Source organism: Peromyscus californicus, unplaced genomic scaffold (genome assembly GCF_007827085.1).
Source record: "Peromyscus californicus insignis strain IS unplaced genomic scaffold, ASM782708v3 Scaffold_4__1_contigs__length_199733344, whole genome shotgun sequence".
Taxonomy (NCBI): Eukaryota; Metazoa; Chordata; class Mammalia; order Rodentia; family Cricetidae; genus Peromyscus; species Peromyscus californicus.
In genome coordinates, this window is record NW_026294562.1 from 145,960,768 (window position 1) to 145,982,242 (window position 21,475).

Below are 21,475 nucleotides of genomic sequence, written 5' to 3' on the forward strand. Positions count from 1 at the left end.
TTATATTTGGTTCTAACGTAGGTCCCTGGGTCATCCAATCTGTAGGTCCTGGTGCTCCAGGCAGTGTCAGAGGTGAGCTTACTCTCCGGCATGGGTTCAATCATTGGTTGGCCACTCCCTTAATCTCTAGGCCAACCTTACTGTTGTAGAATAATCTTTTTGTACACTGTGAAGATTTGTCACTCAGATTGGTTTAATAAAAAGCTGAACATCCAACAGCTAGGCAGGATTTTCAGGGCAGAAAGGATGCTGGGAAGAATAAGGGTGGAGACATTGAGAATCATCAGCCAGACAGAGAGGAAGCAGCATGGGCAGTACAGAGTAAAGGTAATAAAGCCACAAGACAAAAAGTAGATTGATAAGAAAGGGTTAATTTAAGCTGTAAGATTTGGTTAGTTCAAGCCTAAGCTATTGGCTGATCATTTATAATTAATAATAAGTCTTAGTGTGGTTATTTGGGAGCTGGCAGACAGGACAGAAAAATCTGCCTACAAATGGCGCCCAACTTGGGGCCATGTAGATCCACATTAGACCTTAGAAAGCTTTAAAAAAAGGTTCTAAACACACAAAAACTGAGCCAAACACAGCTTCCTAGTCTCGTGTCTCTCATGTCGGCCACAGTACAGAGACACGTCTCCTGGCAGCTGCCTACATGCTTGAGCAGCCCATGCTACATGAGCTAAGCCACATGGTGGGTTAAGGTTTTGCTCATGCAGACAGAAAAGGTTACAAAGCAGGTTCAGTAAAGTAGGTTCAGATGGAAAAAACCTCTAACCAGGTTACAATGTGTTTAACAATGTGCGTAGACTTAAGAAAAAAAATTGGTATAGACAGTCGTAGAAAAAATAGTTTAAAAATGATAAAGTAAGTTCTTTTAAAGAGAAAGTAAAGTTAAAAAAAGAAGAAGCTGCATAGAGATGGGAAATACACAGGGAGTCTGGATCCTGTATGTTATTATATTGTCTTTGAATTTTTTTTATTGTTGATGAACAAACAATAGTTGCTGAGAGACACTGGATTATAGAAACTACTAAATTAAACTAACTTACATATTTTTTAAATGTCTTAACTTCAAAATGGAAGTTAAAAATATGTTGTGGTGAAGAAGAGGTTATGCTTTTGTTTCCACAGAAAACAAAAGGCAGTGGATCTGTTCAAGGTTAAAGAGGATCAGGTTTGATGGGGAAGACCCCCTGAAAATCTTGGCTACAGACATAAAGAAAGAAACCCAGAAAAACTTCAAGACAGGTGACATATATTTTACCTACTCAAACATAAAACAAAAAAATCATCTTTGGCTGGCTTGTGTACAATGCACAGTCCATGCTTGTGTCAATGCAGGTATGTAAGTTACCTTTGAAAGTTTGTGTGTTTTCAGAGCAAAGGGACCAGACACCCATGAAAATGGGTGGCCCAGGTGATCCAGCCTCTCAGAGTGCCTCTGTTGCAGTTTCCTCAGAGTTCTGCATCCAAAACAGCTTCAAAGCTGTTGACTGAGATGGTCCAGCCTCACAGACTATTCCAGCCAGGACTTGACCACTATCCTTATTTTTTCTGGATCCCTTAAAGATACCAGCACCCCCAGACAACAGGAAGCAGTATGGAGAAAACACCACCCACATTCCCAAGAGATGTGGTGGATGGTTTTGGGTTATTCAATGGGTTATGGATGTTTGACATTGTGTAAGGGGGATATAAAAATATAATATAGGATAAAAAGACAACTATTAACCTCAAATATTTTACATTGGTATGGATTTTGCTGTATTGATACAAATTTAAAGTTATTTTTGTTATACTAAATGTATGTTTCTACTCTTGTTTAAGGTATTGTACCTATGCATGTCATTTAACAATGTAATGTAAATTTCTAGTCCTTGAACGTTATTATTACAAACTATTTAGGATAATGAAGAAATACAGGTTAGTGATCATTTATAATAATCAAACTTGTAGTCATATTAGGTATGCTTTCAAGGTTAAACAGATAGAGAGACAGATAATCTTCAAATGTTTCAAAGACCTACAGAAGATGGCATTTAAAATGTTTTGTTAACATAGGGCTTTTCGTGACAATGAGACACATCTGGTCCTGGCAGCACCAGTTTACTTACTTCAGAGAAGATAATGGGCATTGAAGAAACTCCACATGGAGTTTGCTTTCTTTATGGCAAAAGCTAGCCATTTGGGCAAGAAACTGCTCTTGCCTTGACTGTTGACAGTATCTTGTCCAAACTAGACCAGGAGGACACAAAGAAAAGTGACTGCCAAACTTTGCTGAGACAGGGTAGGACAGTCTTTCAAAAATTCTTGCTTCACGGAAAAGTCTGTCAGATATTCTAGGCCTGTAGGCCAGAGATGGATGCCCCAGTATTACAGTGAAACTTGGTGACTGTCCAGACAGCCAGCTGTTTCTGTCATTTATTTTAGTTTTGGAAGTTGCTTGCTCTGCACTTCCTGTTTACTAAGGTAATTTTATATCCTTCTGGGGTCTTTGGTGGAGTTGAAGACATTCATAGATATAGTTTTCCTTAGTTATGATAGAAGGTAAATTAGGTACAGAGCTTTAAACTCATCAAGATAAATAAATTATGGAGTATTTTCTCCAAATATGCCAAATACAAATGAACTGAACATTGTAAATGTAATTCTTACCTGATAATTGTTTCAATTGTTTATAATTTTATTATGTTAGAGTTAAAACCCTTTCTTTTTATTTAGACAAAAAGGGAGAAACGTGGAATAGTCTTTTTGTACACTGTGAAGTTTTGTCATTCGGGTTGGTTTAATAAAAAGCTGAATGGCCAATAGCTAGGCAGGATTTTCAGGGCAGAAAGGACGCTGGGAAGAAGAAAGGGTGGAGATGCAGAGAGTCACCTGTCAGACAGAGTGGAAGCAGCATGGGTCGTAAAAGTAATAAAGTCACCAGAGAGTAATAAAGCCATGAGACAAAAGTAGATTGATAAAAATGGGTTAATTTAAGTTGTAAGAGCTAGTTAGTAACAAGCCTAAGCTATTGGCTGATCTTTTATAATTAATGATAAGTCTTGGTGTGGTTATTTAGGAGTTGGCAGGCAGGACAGGAAAAATCCACCTACACCATCCCCCAGCATATCCCCTAGGCAAGACAGATTGTAGGTCAAAGGTCATGTGGCTGGGTTGGTGTCCCACTCCCTCCACTTGAAGTCTTGCTTGGTCACAGGAGATGGCAAGTTCAGGCAATGTGTCCACTGTTGCCAGGAGTTTTACCTGGGGTCATCCTTGTAGACTCCTGGGAAATTCCCTTGTGCCAGGTTTTTACCTGATCCTGAAATGTGCTCCCCACCCTCTTTCCAGTAGTCCCTTTCAGTACTCTCTCTCTGTCCCTCAACATGATTGCTCATGTTCCCATCCTCACCTCCCAACATTCTATTCACAAAAACCTCTTCTATTTCCCCTTCCCAGGGAGATCTGGGTGTCCAGCCTTGAACCCTCCTTGTTACCTAGTCTCTCTGGATCTGTGGATTGTAGCATGGCTATCCTTTATTTTACATCTACTATCCACTTATAAGTGAGTACATACCAAAATTGTCTTTCTGGGTCTGGTTTACTTACCTCAGGGTGATTTTTTTGTAGTTCCATCCATTTGCCTTCAAATTTCCTGATGTCCTTATTTTTTAACAGCTGAGTAATGCTCTATTATGTAAATGTACCACATTTTCTTTATCCATTCCTTGGTTGAGGGACATCTAGTTAGTTTCCAGGTTCTGGCTATTATGAATAATGCTGCTATGAACATAGTTGAGCAAGTGTCCTTGTTGTGTGATTGAGCATCCTTTGGGTATATGCTCAAGAGTTCTAAGGCTGGGTCTTGTGGTAGATTGGGGAATCAATTTCCATACTTGCCTACAAATTTACTTCCCTTTTTATTATGTGAAGGCTTCACTAATCATTCTTTATCAGTAAAAAATCAGGAGTCAGATATCGGAGTAAGAACCTGAAAGATCGGAGAAGCAGGGGAGCAGTCACCAGTGACTTTCTGCCTCTTTCACTACTTCCTCCAAAAGGGCAGAGAACCTCTCGCAGCCCTGCCTTACTACTTCCTGTCTCCTATCTGTCTGTAGTCCTCCAAACCTCTATGGTTAATTTTGGTCATCTAGTAGCTAGCTCTGCCCTCTGACTCTAAGCAAGCTTTGTTTGTCAGAACACAATCAAAATATCACACAATTGTGATATTTTCCTTCTTTTCCTTTTTGTATTTGTGGTGTTGGGGATTGAACCACGGCCTCGCACAAGCTAAGTATGTGTTCTGCCACTGAGCTCCTGTCTCAGCCCTGTTACAAAATTTTAGTAGCACATCCTTAACATTATAATTTCACTCATAAATACTTTAGAAGTTATGTGTAATACATAAGGATATTATTATAGCCAAATTTTTATTATCAGTCAACAAAATTAGCATTTCTTTATACACTGTGTTCGATTATCTATGATTATACCCACATACTTAAGAATAAGATTTAATGCTAAAACACAATGGGAAAATGTCTGAAATGCTACAGGGAAAAAGTATGGCTTGAAAGTATTAAATTTGTCCAATTTACTTGGAAAAATTCCAAATAAGAAAGAAGTTACATATGACTGAGAACTGCTTAGGTAATGGGTCCTTCAAATAACTTCAGAATTCAAGCCAGATACAATGGATCTCTTGAATCTTTCACTACAGGGCAGCCTCTTTCCTGTGGGAAATTGAGAGATCTGCTAAGAGAAAAAGCTAATTATGACCATTTATCAGGGTAGGCTGAGGGGCTTGTGAATGAGTAACTTGTTGCAGCCATAGCCAGCACTTCTCTCCTGCAGGGTCTTCTTCCTGAAACTGTTTGCTCAAGGTGAGACAGACTACCTTGGGAGATGGACTCTCTCTACAGACATTCTTTTCTGTGCTGATGGATAACAGCTGATCAAAGGTCATCTATAATCTCAGAGGATTCCTGTTTTTACAACCAAGACACTGTATCACTAGCCACCTTTGATAGGGAAAAACTACTTACCTTTCATGCATTATATAAAAAAAAGCTTCCAAAATGGCCTCTAAGAGGTCTGGCTTATAGATAAAAAAACAAGCACTAAACAGTAAGAAAGCGGCAAGGAGATCACAGGAAATAAGCTATTGTAATCACATTGATTGACAGGAACTGCATAGGCTGTTGAATGGTTGTTGTGTATAAATTTTAAGTAACAACTACAATAAGTAGGACAAGTTGCTAGAGTAACAAATAACATCAAAGTTTCAACAAATCTTTTAAAAGATGTCTTAGTTACTTTTTTATTGCTGTGACAAAACATGATGATGACCAAGACAACATAGAAAAGTGTTTAATTGGGCTTACGGGTTCAGAGGGTCCTTGATTTCAGAACAAGGGCATGGTGGCAGGAACAGCTGAGCGATCACGTCTTGATGCACAGGTAGGAGGCAGAGAGAGATAACAGGGAATGGCTAGAGCCTTTTGAAACCTGAAAGCCTACCTCCAGTGACACACCTCCTTCAACGTGGCCATACCTCCTAATCCCGAACATTTTTACCAACTGGGACCAAATGTTTGAACATATGACCCTGTGGAAGCCATTCTTATTCAATTTCACTTCCTGCGGCTCTGCTGCCTTCGTTTGCTGGAATGAACCATGAAAGCATTTGCTTATTTCAATAACTATTATTTGTGTGTCTTTTGTTTTTTTCCTGTGCTAGGAGTAGAACCTAGAGACTAGAAAATCACCCTGATACTGAGCTACACCCCCAGATCTTGTTTTGCTTTTTTGAGACACTTTAGTGTCACTGGCCTCAAATTTGCAATAGTCTCGTCTTTGTCTCCTGAGTCCTGGGATTATTCTACTACCCTTGGCTTAAAGTACTTTAAAAAATAATAAGCTAAAATAACAGTATCTTTTGACCATTGTGAATTAAGCTGAAATGAATACTGGTGTGAAAGTTTATATGAAATGTCTGCTTTTAAAAAACATTTGTTTTTACTTTTAGTTACATAATGTGTCTGTGGGGATCATGTGCACTTGAGTGGTTAAAAATAAGCTTAATAAGAATATTAAAAATGGTAATGGCTGGGCGGCAATGGTGCACACCTTTAATCCCGGCACTCAGGAGGCAGAGGCAGGTGGATCTCTGTGAGTTTGAGGCCAGCCTGGTCTACAGAGTGAGTTCCAGGACAGGCTCCAAAACTACACAGAGAAACCCTGTCTTGAAAAACAAAACAAAAAAATGATAATGAAGCTGGACATTGTTGTTGAACATTATTTTAAGATGTGTTACATTTGTTTATGCTGTGGTACATTTAGTGATGCAAAGATGTGTTGCATTCTTTTATGTTGCATTTGTTTAACTCTGTGAATCTGTGTTACTGTGCCTGTCTAAAACACCTGATGGTCTAATAAAGAAGTGAATGACCAATATTAAGGCAGAAAAAAGGATAGGTGGGGCTGGCGGGCAGAGAGAATAAATAGAAGGAGAAATCAGAGAGAAGGAGGAAGAAATAGCAAGAGAACAAAGAGAGGAGGATGCTAGGGGCCAGCCACACAGCCACACAGCCACACAGCCAGCCATGGAATAAGAATGAAAGTAAGATACACAGAAGTAAGAAAAGGAAAAAGCCCAGAGGCAAAAGGTAGACAGGACAATTTAAAGTTAAGAAAAGCTGGCAAGAAACAAGCCAAGCTAAGGCCAGGCATTCATAACTAAGTATAAGCCTCTGTGTGTGATTTATTTGAGAGCTGAGTGGTGGGCCACCAAAAGACCAAAGACCAAAGAGCCAAAAGAGTAAAGAGTAAACAAAACCAACAACAGGGCATGATGGCACATGTCTTACATAGAGAAACCCTGTCTCCAAAAACAAACAAACAAACAAACATCAAATAATGATGATGATGATGGGCTGGAGAGACCCTTTAGTAGCTAAGAGTGTGCATTGGTCTTGCTGAAGATCTGAGTTCAGTACCCAGCACCTATGGTAGCTCACAATAGCCTGTAACTCCAGCTCCAGAGGATCCAGCAGCCTCTGCAGGCACCTGCACTCAAGTGCACATGATACACACACACACACACACACACACACACACACACACACACACACACACACACACGCATGCATATATAAAAAATATTTTTTAAAAAAGCAGACACTTCATATAAACTTTCACACCAGTGTTCACTGTAGCTTAATTCACAGTGGTTAAAAGGTACAAACAGGAGCTGAGAGATGGCTTGGCAGTGAAGAGCACTTGCTACTTTTGCAGAGGACCTGGATTTAGTTTTCAGCACTTATGTGGCAGGCAGCTCATAACTATCTGTAACTCTAGTTCTGGGGGAACCAAGGCCCTCTTTTGGCTTCCACACATATCAGGAACACAAGTGGTGCACAAACATAAATGCAGGCAAACATACACATAAAAAATTTTAAAGAGACACGCAAACAACCCATGTATTTTTAGCAGATGAAACAAATTAACAAAATGCTGCATATGAATATGACCGAACACTACTCAGCCATAAAAAGGAACAAAGTCCTTAAACGTGGTACAATGTGTTTCAACCTTGAATATATACTACAAGAAATAAACTAGTCACAAGGGACATTTATTACATGATTTCACTTACATGAAATATCCAGATCAGGCACATTCACAGACATTAATGCTAATTAGAGGCTACCTTGGCTTGGAGCAAGGTGGAAAGGAGAGTGATGGAAACGTTTTTCAGGGAGAATGGTGATGATGGCGTAGGCACTGTGCACATAGCTAACGCCACTCAACGGCACATTTAAAAATGGTTAAAATTTTTATGTCACAAAGCAGGTGACAAAACGTAGCAGCGCTGCTGAATGAGTCTATCCCAATAAAACTGACAAGGCTTATTCCACAGGGTGGTGTTCTCTAGTCTCTGAGTCAGCCTGGCAGTTTGTCCCCAAATAATTATTTTTCCACCCTAGTTCAATGGTTTCATTGTGCCTTGCTTACAAGAATAGCGACTTCTATGGGATAGACTCATTCAGTAGCTTTTTTAAATTTAATTTTATTTTTTTCCGAGACAGGGTTTCTCTGTGTAGCCCTGACTGTCCTGGAACTCACTCTGTTGACCAGGCTGGCCTCGATCTCAGGAATCCACCTGCCTCTGCCTCCCAAGTGCTGGGATTAAAGGCGTACGCCCCCACAGCCCGGCTAATAAAGGATTTCTTAAAATTAAATTTTCATTACAGCATGATTTAAAATAAGAAACAAAATAAAACGCTTGGAGCAACCTAACAACCAACAACAGCTGAATAGTTTGCTACATCATCTTTTCATGGATATTACACTGCTATTAAAAAATAATTGTGTGAGAACGTGGAAATAGATTACTCTGTAACATTCAATAAAAGAGAAAAATTGAGCATTGCCTTTGAAAACGTGGGAAACGCCCACAACACTTAGGCGAGAGTTGGAGGAGTCAAAATAACTTGCTCCTATAATCTTGATGTACTTTATTAAGAATTAAAATTAAATAATACAGTATGATCACAAGGTCACTGATCCAGAACGAAGGCAGCGGACCTCCCAGAGAGCCGAGCAGTGTGTAGAATGCATCTCTTTGGTAGCAAGGATCGGAGTTCCAGAGGGACCTGTACAGGTTGGGGACAGTTCGAGCATGTCCGCCCGAGGCCCTGGGCTCTGAGGACTGCGGAGCTCTTTCTGCTCCAGACACTGCACCACCGCGCTCTGCCGAATTATCTCTCAGCTTCCACACAGACCTCAGAAGCCTTTCCGCCCTCAGTCCCGACAGCGTGCACCCCAGCCACCCCCAATCCCTCCCCACCCCGCCTTACTTCTCTACCCGACCCCTAGGCTCCGGCTCCCTCCCCGCCCCGCCCCGCGCCGCTCGCCTCCCAGCCGGTGGGGCGCGGCGCGCACGCGCAGCGGAGGGCGGCGCGGGCGGCATGGGGACTGCGGCGGCGGCGGCTGCGGCGGCCGGGGAGGGGGCGCGCGGCCCGAGCCCCGCCGCCGTGTCGCTCGGCCTGGGCGTGGCCGTGGTGTCGAGCCTAGTGAACGGGTCCACGTTCGTGCTGCAGAAGAAGGGCATTGTGCGCGCTAAAAGGCGAGGTAGGGCGGGCCGAGGCCGGGCCGGGGTCCGCGCTCTGCTGCTGCGGGAGCCTGGGAGCGCGGCGCACGGGCGGGCTCTGCAGGCTGCCCCGCAGGCATCCTCGCTGCGTCCCGCGTGGTCTCTCTCCCTTCTCAGTGGCCGGAGAGGCCCTCTTCAGTCTTTCGGGAGCCCTTCACAGGACTTCTTGCCCCATTCCTATACCGGTCCAGTCCTCCACCCCCACCCCGCAGCGGAGCATCGGGACTGGTGCTAGGGTCGGAGCCCTGCTGCCCAGAGGCCGGCACACTCTCAGGCAGAGATTTCTATTCATAACATCCAGAGGTGGGTGGAGCCAGGCCTGCCTTGCTGTAGCCTGGGCCTGGGGTGCTTTTGGGCGAGCACTTGGTAGTGTGAAGAAGTAAGGGTGTGTGGTGGGCCCGCAGGATGTGCAGGCGCCACTGAGGTGCCCACTCTCACCTTCAGTGCAAGGACTGTTCTTCCCAGCGGCCTTTGCCCCGGGGTCCTTCGTTGACTTAGCTCTGGTTGACATTTCAACCATCTGAAGCGTGAAGAAAACGTAAAACAGGCGTGCAAATGGGCCTGCGAGCATGGCCTGGGTCTACATGTCACCAGATACCACTCCTTTGTGATACAGAAGTGGGATGAGGCACAGAGCCCTTCTTTGTCCCTGGCATGTCATTTGTGTGGAGAGGCCTGTGACAGGCACTGAACGCAAGAGGCAGGATGCTTTGAAGGGGAAAGTAAACGTAGCTTTCGGGGAGACCGAGAAAGGCTTGTGGTTGGAGCCACGACCTCAAGAGCTTGAGGGGTAAGGGCCTGGCTGCCAGCGTATGGGAAGTAAATACATTTAATAGTTCCGATTCCAGAACACGTTTGGAACTTTGACTGACCTGGCTAGGGAGCCAAGGACCTTCAGAAAAGAGACAAAGAACTGATAGTCTTTGCTCAAAACTAGCAATCTTTAAAGAAATTAATTTCAAAATGAAAAAATTGCAATCCTAAAACCTAAATCAAACCAAGTATGATTTCCCAAGCATGCAGATATGTCTCTCATGTACACACATCTCTTACACTTGGCAACTACACTTAGGGACTCTGTCCATTTGTACAGGCATCAAGATTGAGCAAAGGTGTTTGTTGTGACTAAAAAGTAAAAAACACACGTGCCTTTGATGGAATTGTGTGAGAAAGAGTACTTTACCTGTGTGGTCGTCTTGCAAATCCCACAACTCCAGGATAACCCTGAGAGAAACATGACACAAACCACACAAAGCTCAGCTGAGGAACATTATACAAAAATACCTGGCTGGTCTAATCAAGGCTGTGAAATCTGAGGAGCTCTCATAGCTGGAAGGAATCAGAAGACATACCATCAAATGTAAGACATTAGAGGAAAGCAAAGGAAATCTGAGTGCAGACTTTAGTTAGAAAAATACATTAATACATTAAAAAGGTAAACTAATTGGTTAGCAAGAATAAATGTGTTGTTTCAGCTCAGTTTTTGTGTTGCAGGAACTGCTGAATTAAAAAACAAAATGAAACAAGAAACTAAAATTGTTTTTGAGGTCCTGGGCCTAATCCTAAGCACCATATTTTTAAGAACCAAGAACATGGATGTTTTTATTTATACCTACATACTATGTATTTTTTTGTATGTATGTACTTTTGAAAATTGTCTCTCACAGTGTAGCCCGGCTGGTCTCAAACTCATGATCTTCCTGCTTCAACATCCTGAGTATCTGGAATTACAGCTGTGCTATCACACATGGGTCCATACTATGCCTTTAAATTAATAATGAAGTAGAAATGTAATATTCATTAGTTTTACATTTCCTCACTTTCTGCCAACCACTCTTGGTGGTAGAAGGCTTTAGTCCATCTACTTTGTTTAACAGATATTTTTGAAACTCTTGTGTTAAATACTATTATAGATACTGAAGCTACAACTGTTTTAAAATCTATTCTTGGCAGATACAATGGCATGTGCCTATAATCCCAGCCTGAGTAACATAGTGAGCCTCCGAGCCCCCATAAAATAAAGTAAAAACCAACTCCCCATCATCTTTTACCATATCTACTTAATGACCAACAGAGCTGATAACCATCAGATAACTGACTTGGAAGAGGAGAGAAAAAGGTGGTACATAAGAACTAGAAGGCCAAGTTCTTAGGTTAAGGGAGACTAAACCTTATGGTTTCTTATACCGTAATCAACTATGCTTCCTTAGAAGACCATACCTGTATAATTGACAGGTGGTAGCACTTCTAGAAAGTCCCAGCTTCAGGGAGGCTGAATTCTAATTGTAGTTCTTCAACGGAGAGGGTTAGGGACCTACTGGCTTTGAAGTTCACCTTTAAAGGACCTTCTCCATGAATGGCCCACTGTAACTCCTGGAGGGCTGGAGAGTGCCCTCTGAAGCACAGGTTCAGGATTCAACTCCCAAGCTTCATCGTGCCTTCAAATGACATGTGAGTGGGACCTGAGCCAAGAGCTCTCACTCATAATGTATTTCACAAAGCATTTGATCAGGATCCCAGAAAAGACCCAATTGCATATGCTCAAATCCCTTGCTTTATATGGTATGGTATTTGCATATAACTTATGACATCTTCTATTTATATTTTATACTTAATTTATATTTATACTTCCAATAATCTGTTAATGACTTATAAAACATAAATCAAAGTAAATGTTATGTAAATAGTTGTTACACTTTATGTCATTTAAGGGAATAATGACAAGGAAAAAGTTCAAACGTGTTCAGTATGGACTTTTTGTTTGTTTTTGAGACAGGTTGTCATGCATCCCAGGCTGGTCTTTACCTGGTAGCTGAGGATGACCTTGAACTTCTGATCCTCCTGCCTCCGTTTCCCAAATGCTAGGATTATAATTATGAATTACTATGCCCTGTGTATGCAGTGTTGGGGGATCAAACTTGAGGTTTCATGCTTGCTAAGCAAGCTCTCTTATCAGCTGAGCTACATCCCTAGCTCTGCAGATGTATTCTTTAAAAGACTTGTTTGAATCATTGTATGTAGAGCTAGCTGCCCCGAGTGTCCAGAATTAGAGCCCCATGGAAGTGGGGTTGCCTGCAGAGGACTAGGTAACCAGCAGGTAGGAAGGCAGGTGTGGTACCAACCTTTGGTAGCCTTTTGCTGCTGTGGAAATAGCTGAGATAAACAAAGTAAAAAGAGGAGAGGTTTATTTGAACTCGCAGTCTTAGAGGTTTTGGGTTGTCGTTTTGGGCCTGTGGCAGCATAACGTATTATGGGTGTTGGAATGTGCTGACTGAAGCCTGTTCACCTTAGGCAGCTGGGAAACAGGAAGAAGAGTCCGACAGCCCCTCCGAAGCATGTGCCAGATAATCCAACTTCCTTTCACTGAGCCCCTTCGAAAGGTTTTATTTTTCTCCCAGTTGTACCATGAGCTAGTAACCAAACTTTCAGCATCTGGTCCCTTGATGGACATTTGAGGTCCAAACCATAAGGCTATCTAAACAGCAACTAGACATTCTCCAAAAATAATATTTATTTCAGAATGTTAAAGAGTACTGGAATGAGCCGGGTGGTGGTGGTGCACACCTTTAATCCCAGCACTCGGAAGGCAGAGGCAGGTGGATCTCTGTAAGTTCCAGGACAGGTGCCATAGCTACTACAGAGAAACCCTGTCTCGGGGCCGGGGGGTCGGGGGGAAGAGCTCTGTAATGGGACTAGGTATGCCATAGTAAACTCTGAGTATATTCAAGGAGATTTGAGGCACGGGGGTATGGTAAGGGGGTGGGGGGTGGGGGAGTGGGGGATGGTAAGGCAGAAAGAGAGGAATTTCCATATAGTATAGGGTTCATTGGTCTTGGGAATTTGGGCAAGTGTTGATGTCAGCTCATTGGTAGAGGGGCTCTTGCTGGCAGTGTTCTGTCTGGAGAAAGTGTCTCTGAATTGAGGTGGTCTTAAAGAATGTTGAAAATAAATGGTATTGACAAAGTGTGGTGGTGCATGCTTGTAATCCTACTGCTTAGGAAGCTGAACCGGCAGATTATTTGAAGCCGACCTGGCCTACACAGTTCCAGGCCAGACTGGGCTGTGTGTGTATCGAGACCTGTCTCACAAAGCCAAATACGTAAGTGATTAGGAAAGAAGAGAAGTTGTACGGTCCAGGTTTGTGAGGAGGAATCTCTGGTGGGCCTTTAGAAAATCCTTGAGAAGGCACTTACCTCAAGCAGGTAGGCATGAGCCAGCTCCAGTTCTGTGTGAGTCTGATAAGAACAAATTCTTGGTATCCATAGCTTTCAGAGTGATAGCCAGTTAGAGGAGGGACAGAGGCTGGTTGTCACTGAGGGGCTGTACACGGGGGATGGTGATAAAGAGAGACCAAGGCTGCCTGAAGACCAAACTCAGAAAAGGCGGCTACTCAAAACTCACTGAGGGTGCTTCATAATTAGTCACCGAAATCTCTGCAGGATGCTGTAGACCAGCAACAGCTGGTTGCTCTTTTAAAACCAAGACCGCAGTCGAATGCTACCTTATACTCACAAGAATAGCTGCTAGTGAGGAAATGCAAAACAAGTATTGGCCAGGAATTAGAGAATTTAAAACTCTTGTGTATTGCTGGTGGGGATGTAAAACGATGCTGCTGCTTTGGAACATAGCACGTTTGTTCCTCAAAGTGTTAACTATAGAATTACCATTTGATCCAGCAGTTCTGCTTCTTGGATTATGCGAAGACCTCAGATATTCTGGCCATGCCTAGAGGAAGTGGAAGCAGGGACTCAAAAGATTTTTGTACTTTTGTTTGTAAAAGTAGTATTCTCAGAGCCCACAGATGGGAGTGACTCAGCCCATTAACTGATAGTGGTGTGCTGGTGGGTTTTCTGTTACTGTACCAAAACCTGTGATGATTTAATAAGAAAAAGTTTGCTTTGACTCATAATTTTGGAAGTTTCATTTCACTTACCTCAAGCAGGAGCCTGGAAGAGAAAGAGGGAAGAAGGAAGGACCCAGAGTTCCGCAGTCTCCTTCAAGGGCATGACCTGAATGACTTAAGACCATCCACTAGCCCTGTGTGTTACTGGCTCTGCTACCTTCCAACCATGCTACAAGCTGGGGACCAAGCCTTGAACATGTGACCCTTTGAAGGATACTCTAGACCCACACTTGAGGAGATGACAAAATGTAGTTGAGTATCCGTCAGCCTTTAAAAAGGACATTTTGACACATTATAACATAGATGAATCTTGAGGACATTCTGCTAAATGAAATAAACCTGTCTTGAAAGGACACTACTGTATGATTCTATTTTTATGAGGTCCTCAGAGCAGTTCAAATTTATGGACAGATGGAAAGCATACTAATGGTTACCCCCTAGAGTGGCATAAGAGAAGAATGGGGAGTAGGCCCAGGGTATAGATGGATTTTTCTGTCCTACCAGCCAGCTCCCAAATAACCACATGGAGACTTCTTATTAATTATGAAAGCTTGACCCATAGCTCAGGCTTGTTTCTAACTAGCTCTTATAACTTAAATTAACCCATTTCTATTAATTTACTTTCTGCCTTGTGGCTTTTAACCTTTACTCTGTACTGCCCATGCTACTTTCCTGCTTCCTCCGTGTCTAGCTGGTGATTCTACCTTCTTCTTCCCCGCATTCTCTCTGCCCTGAAAATCCTGCCTAGCTATTAGCTGCTTAGCTTTTTATTAAACCAGTCATAGTGACATATCTTCACACAGTGTAAAGGAATATTCCACAACACCAGATTTCCAGGTCAGTAGCATTTTAGAGATGAGTCATTACTATTATTATTATTATTATTATTATTATTGCTATTACTATTTTGATGTTTTGAGACAGGTGTCTCTGTGTAGCTCTGGCTGTCCTGGAAACTCATGCTGTAGACCAGGCTGGCCTCAACTCAAGATCTGCCTGCCTCTGCCACCTGAGTGCTGGGATTAAAGGTGTGCACTACCACTGCTCGCCGAGATGAGTTACTGTTGACCAGCAGCACTATTGTTCTTAACCCCACTGAACTGTTCACTAGGAACTAGTTAGGGTGGTATATTAGTTACTTTTCTTGTTCCTGTGAACATCTGCCTGACAGGAAGCATCCTAAGGGAGGGTAGTTTCAGTTCACAGTTGAAGGAGCTCCAGTCTGTTGTCCTAGGGAGGGCCTGGGTAGAGTCCTGTCTGTTGTGGAACTTTTTTTCTCTGTAGACCAGGCTGACCTTGAACTTACAGAGATCCTGCTGTCTCTGCCTCTGTCTCTCCAGTGCCGGGATTAAAGGCATGCACCACCACTGGCTGGCTGCCTTGAGATTTTTTCAGTACAGTCTATTTCCTGTTCATTCTCTGCTTCATGATTTTGGATGGGATGTGATCAACTGACTTCCTGCTGTTGGAGGTCTTCCCTGCGATGATGGACTGTATCCGTCTAACTGTAACTGGAAGCCAAAATAAATGTTCCCTTCCTTACGGTGCTTCTTGCCAAGTGTGTGGTCACATTCACGAGGAAAGAAACTAAGCTGTGATGAACTGTACCCTCAAACCGGGAGGCACAAGAAACCCTTTCCTTAAGTCTTGTTTATCAGGGTGTTTTATCACAGTAATTAGAGAAGGAACTAAGAAAATTAATACTGGAGTGGAGCTACTGGCACTGTACAAAATGCATCCCATAAACATTCCTGTAGTGGTTTTTTTTTTTTTAATTTTCTTTGAGACAGTCAAGGTCTCACATATATATCTTGGGTTTACCTCAAACTCAATATGAAGTTAAGGGTGACTTTGAACTTCTGATTCACCTACTTCTACCTACCCAGTGCCCTCACAGCAGGTTTACTCCATAGTCAGCAGTCCTTACACTGTCTTCTGAAACTCAAGACAATTTTTAAAACTTTGAGCTCATATAAAAACATTAAAAAAAAAAAAAAAGAAAAGAAAGAAAGAAAGAAAATGTTCCATTGAGATGGCTCATCAGGTAAAGGTGCTTGCTTCACAAGTCTCTTGGCCTGAGTTTGATCCCTGGAATCTCTGCAAAGACGGAAGGAGCGATCCAACTCCACATAGCTGTGCTCTGACATCCACATTCCAAAAGGAAGGTGTAGGGACATAGCAAGAGAAGGTTGGGCCCAGAGCAAGATTCATCCCAGATGGGCCACATAACAAATTCTGCTCCTCCATGAACTGCTGAGCCTCATGATAGGATCACCTAGGCCCCAGTGACGTTAGCAAGACTGCCCCTCCAGCTCTGCCCCCAACAGCACATGTGACTTCCCTCATGCAGGTTCCACTTAGTGCCTGCAGCTTTCGTTGACAGATATTCCATAGTCATGGCATTTCCAACATTCTGGGGTCTTCATTGTAACTTCCCACCTTTGTACAGTAACCTCTCAGAGTTCTTGCAGGGTATCTGAGAAGTTGAGAAAATGTACCACAGGCTTGCCCACAGACCAATCTGGTGGGGCATTTTATTAATTGAGGTTCCTCCTTCCACAATTACTCTAGTTTGTTTTGAGTTGACACAAAACCAACCAGCACAATGACCCCTTGTTGACATAATGCACACAAACTCATCACTGTTAAAACATAACCTTTCCTTTCTTGTTCCCAAGATGTTGTATTAATATCAGTATCACAATATAAGACATACTCCAAACTTTAAAAGTTCCAGTCTTTAAAGTTCAGTCTCTTTAAAGCAAAGTCACCTTAACATTCAAAACTACTCCAGAATAGCCAGAGTTTTTCCAGAATATCCAAAGTCTCTGTAAAATTCTGAAATCCCTTAACTGCAGACTTGTAAAAACAGACAGACAGACAGACAGACAGATGCCTTCTACTCGTAAGAGGGACTAATGGGGGCATAGTCACAATCAAACCAAGCTAAACTAAACTCCAACAGTGTCACTAGTTCACTGGTCCATATCCAGGCTTCATTCAGACCCATTCATTCTGGACTCCTGTACTGGAGCACTTCTCCCTCCATCCTCTGCAGCACAGGCAGCTTGTCTCCTGGTTCATGCATGCTCCACCCACAGCTGCTGCTGTCCTTCATGGTCATACACTGGTACAGTCTTTTTTTTTTTTTTTTTAAAGCTTATTTCTTAATGATTTATTTATTTTTTGTATATTGGTGTTTTGCTTGTTGTATGCCTCTGTGAGGGTGTCATATCCCCTGGAACTAGAGTTAGAGACAGCTGTGAGCTGCCATGTGGGTGCTGGGAATTGAACCCAGGTCCTCTGGAAGAACAATCAGTGCTCTTAACCGCTGAGCCGTCTCTCCAGCCCTGTTACTGTCATGTTTGACAAGCTGGAGTCTCCTGCTGCAGCTGGACTAAACTTTCACCAGTAGCTTCTCCTGGGCTCTCTTGGGGACTCTGACCCAGCCACATGGTGCCAGTCCTGATTTTCTCTCTGTGACCACTTCAGTCCTGGACCTTCTACTGCTTCGCCTTCACTGGTAACCTTTCCTGGCCGTTCTCGAGGGACTTCAGGCCTGGCTCACAGTGCCAAGCCTCAGCTGCTCTCCATGACCCTTTCATGCCTTCATAACCAGGAAGTACTCCCAGACTTAAATATCCTCATTGGTGCTGGGGTCTTCTTAATTTCTCAGTTCCAGCTGAACAGCATCCATTGTCCCAGTGAAGCAAAACTTTCACTTCAGTGGTTCTGGTTTCTTCTTAACCACAGCTGATTCTTCAGTATAAGATGAATAGAACCAAAGATTCTTAATTCAGAATATCATACGACTGGCCTTGATAGTCTTTGCTTCCTTTTGAAACTTCAAAAGCTGGGCTTCCATCATGTGCTTCTCTCTTATCATTCCTGTCTCACTCCCACATCAGCCCATTCCTCTCGCAGCCCAACGTTCCAAACTCTATTCCCAGTCCTTCCAAAACCAACATGGTCATAGGACTGTCACAACAAGAAGCTGGAGACAGGAACTGAAGCAGACGCCATTGACAAGTGCTGCTTACTGGCCTGCTCAGCTTGTTTTCTTACATAACCCAGGACCCCTGCCCAGAGGTGACACCACCCACAATGGACTGGGCCCTCCCATATCAATCATTAATCAAAAAAGTGCCCTACAGACTTGGCTACAGGCAATCCGATGGAGGTATTTGTCTCTATTGAGATGCCTCTTCCCAGATGACTCTATCATGTATATAGTTGACAAAAATAAATAAAAATAAAAAAAATAACCAAACAAAAATGACCTACAACAATGACTAAGTTGGAACAAACAGAAGAATCTCAAACATTCATTTTTGTGGCTTCCTATTCTTGTCCAGGCCAGAGAATCTGTAAGTGATAGAGGACAAGAATCGCCTGGAAAGAGAAATGTGGGTAAGGCTTGAACAGGTACCCTGATGGTGTCACACCTGTGACTAGGAGTTTTAGTGACAGTTTCCTTTGAGGATGAAATTGAAGAAATCCAGTGGTTTTAAAACAAGATAGGGAATGCAGGCTCTATGTAGCCCCTCGATGAAGGAGGAGAAAGGAATCTGGGTAGTGACCTGGGTAGGGGACCTGGCACAGATGGGTGGATGTACACAGCTGTGTACACATTTTACTCTTAGACTGAGTGTCTCTGGGATATGTTCAGGGGCTTTACCAACTGTGAGTTTGGGACATGTATCAGATGCATAGGCACTTCATGCTCAGGTGCAGAAAAAACCTGTAAATATGATACTGGCTTAAAAGGTGAGAGTGACCTAAATACCAATGGAAACTCCTACGGAGAATAATAAGGCATGGAATGTTGGGAATTTAGTAGAACTCTTTGTTAAAAGGACTGCCAAAACCTGTCACATTCTTATTTCTAGGTGCCTAGTATCCCAGTTTCCCCCCGACTTTGGTAGTATTACCGTTTTTAAATCATTAATAACATTTGTCCTCTGAAAGTCATTGATATTGAGAATGCCAGGGTAGAGAAAGTGAAGAGCCCAGGGAACCATTGCCCTTGTCACTGACAACATTGGGCCAGTTCTCATTATAGAAGGTTATTCGCGTTTAAATGTGAAATGTCTCATGTCAGGTGTTTGGACAGCTGGTCACCAGCTTTTGATGCTGTTTTGAATATTGTGAAACCTTTAGGAAGTTGACCTTTGCTGGCAGAGGCCACTATGAGCAGGTTTCCTTAGTTAGGGTTTCTATTGCCGTGAAGAGACACCATGACCACAGTAGCTCTTATAAAGGAAAACATTTAATTGGAGTGGCTTACAGTTTCTGAGGCTTAGTCTGTTATTATCATGGTGGGATATGGCGGCATGCAAGCAGACATTGTGCTGAAGAAGGAGCTGGGAGTTCTACATCTTGATCTGCAGGGAACAGGAAATGAGCTGAGTCTACACTGAGTGTAGCTTGAGCATAGGAAACCTCAAAACCTGTCCCCACAGTGACACACTTCCTCCAACAAGGTCATACCTACTCCAACAAAGGCACACCTCCTAATAGTGCCACTCCCTATAAGCTTATGGGGACCAGTTATATTGAAACCGGCACACAGGTCTTGTGGCTTTTTAGTCTGGCCCCACTTCTGTCCACTCCCTGCTTTCTGACTGCAGACACAGTGTGACCAGCTAGCTCACACTGCTGCTGCCATGCTCTCCTATCTGTGTGGACTGTGTCCCCTCTTAAAACAAGAGCCAGAATAAACCTTTGCTCAGTTTGTGTCTGTGTCTGCGATAAACATGACCATGTGATTCTTCAGCCTTTAGACCTGATTTCCATGAGGTATGTGGAAGAGTTTGAGACTTCAGGCCAGTGAAGCTCTGGAATGCCATTGGTCGAGCTCAGTAGGTTGTTTTTGTGATGGATCAGAATCTCAAGATGCTGAAAGACAAATATACAGTGGAGACCTAGCTCATGAAGTTTCAGAGGGGGATATAGACTCTAGAAATAATTTGGTCAAAGCAACTGGCTATGTTCTGCCCATGACCTAAGAATTTAAGTGTGGCTGAATTCAAAAGTAATGGAATAATTTGCTTGGCAGAGGAAATTATAAGTGTTTAGGCTGTATGGTTACTGGTGAGTATTCTTTTCCAGGTCTATAGTGAGCAAAAGAGTGGAGCAGAAAAGTATGAACAGTTTGGCCAGGAAAGGGGTATGAGTTTAAAGTCCAGTCTAAAGCATCTGGAGTTGTTAGAGTTTAGCAGCATTAAAGACAAACCTGGTGTTCTGCACCAGGATAATAAGCAAAGGTGCTTGGAGGGCGAGCCTGTACTCAGGGCTGATTTGGACCCTTTCAGGAGGAGACCTGGGAGTCTCAAATGTTCAGAAAGCTTAGGATCCCAATGGTATTTGGTTTGTGCTTTCTCTGGTAGGGCTACATATTAAATATTACCTACATGTTGTACAGTGGCTTCTTGTGACCAAATTAGGTCCTGTAGTAGAAACATGGGAGCTGTTCCTGAATCTTTGAGGAGGGCTGGATACTTTGGCTACTTCTACCCTTCTGTTAATGGTTGTTTAACAGAATACAGTATATACAAAGTATGTATATAGGGCCACTTCCTCTGTACCAATTGGTGGACTTCTAAAGGGTAGTTGTTTCTGGTAGGACAAAGCCAGAAATGAGAGGAGTTAGTGAGGTTGACCACCTTATTTTAAATGCTAACTAGGGTGGCTTATTCCCGTAGAAAGAGGAGCAGGAGAAATTATTCTATGTTGCACGAATCCTAAATGGCCTTATAATAAAAACCTGGAGCCAGATATTGGGGTAAGTGCTGAAAGATCAGAGAGACAAAGGAACAAGCCACTAGAGAAACTTCTCAACACTACCGAATCCTCAGGCTGAATGGAAGGTGAGATCCTATCTCCACAAATCCTCTGACTGAAAGCCTCTGAGTCCTCAGCAGAAAAGCTCTAGTTCCTGTTTCCTCATGCTTTATATGCCTTTCTCTGCCTAGCCATTTCACTTTCTTCCTAGTGCTGGGATTAAAGGCATGTATGCTTCCCAAACAATGGTAGCAAAGGCATGAGATCTCAAGTGCTGGGATTAAAGGTGTGTAACTCCCAAGTACTACTCCCAAGTAGTGTGCCACTACTGCCTGGCTCTGTTTCTCTCCTAGACTGAATCAATCTCATGTAGTCCAGGGTGGCATTGAACTCACAGAGATCCAGATGGATCTCTGTCTTCTGAGTGCTAGGATTAAAGGTGTGTGCCACCACTGCCTGGCCTTTATGTTTAATCTAGTGGCTGGCTCTGTTCTCTGATTCTCAGGCAAGCTTTATTTGATACACAATATATCACCACAATTCTGTCTTAGAGCACACAAGCTCTTATGCATTGGTTCAGGGTTATGATTCCTATAGACAGGCTGGGAGCATTTCAGAATACCTGAGTGAGTGGTCATCAGGGTGTTGCT

The 21,475-nt window shown here is 42.9% G+C and overlaps 1 protein-coding gene across 1 annotated transcript in view; it reads left to right on the forward strand.

Moving 5' to 3' along the window:
* Window positions 1-8,957: 8,957 nt before the first annotated feature.
* Nipa1 (NIPA magnesium transporter 1) overlaps window positions 8,958-21,475 on the forward strand; it is a 44,924-nt gene continuing 32,406 nt past the window's right edge. Inside the window, exon 1 of the mRNA XM_052762522.1 lies at window positions 8,958-9,120. Coding sequence (XP_052618482.1) covers window positions 8,958-9,120 — 163 coding nt within the window. The remainder of the gene's footprint in view (window positions 9,121-21,475) is intronic.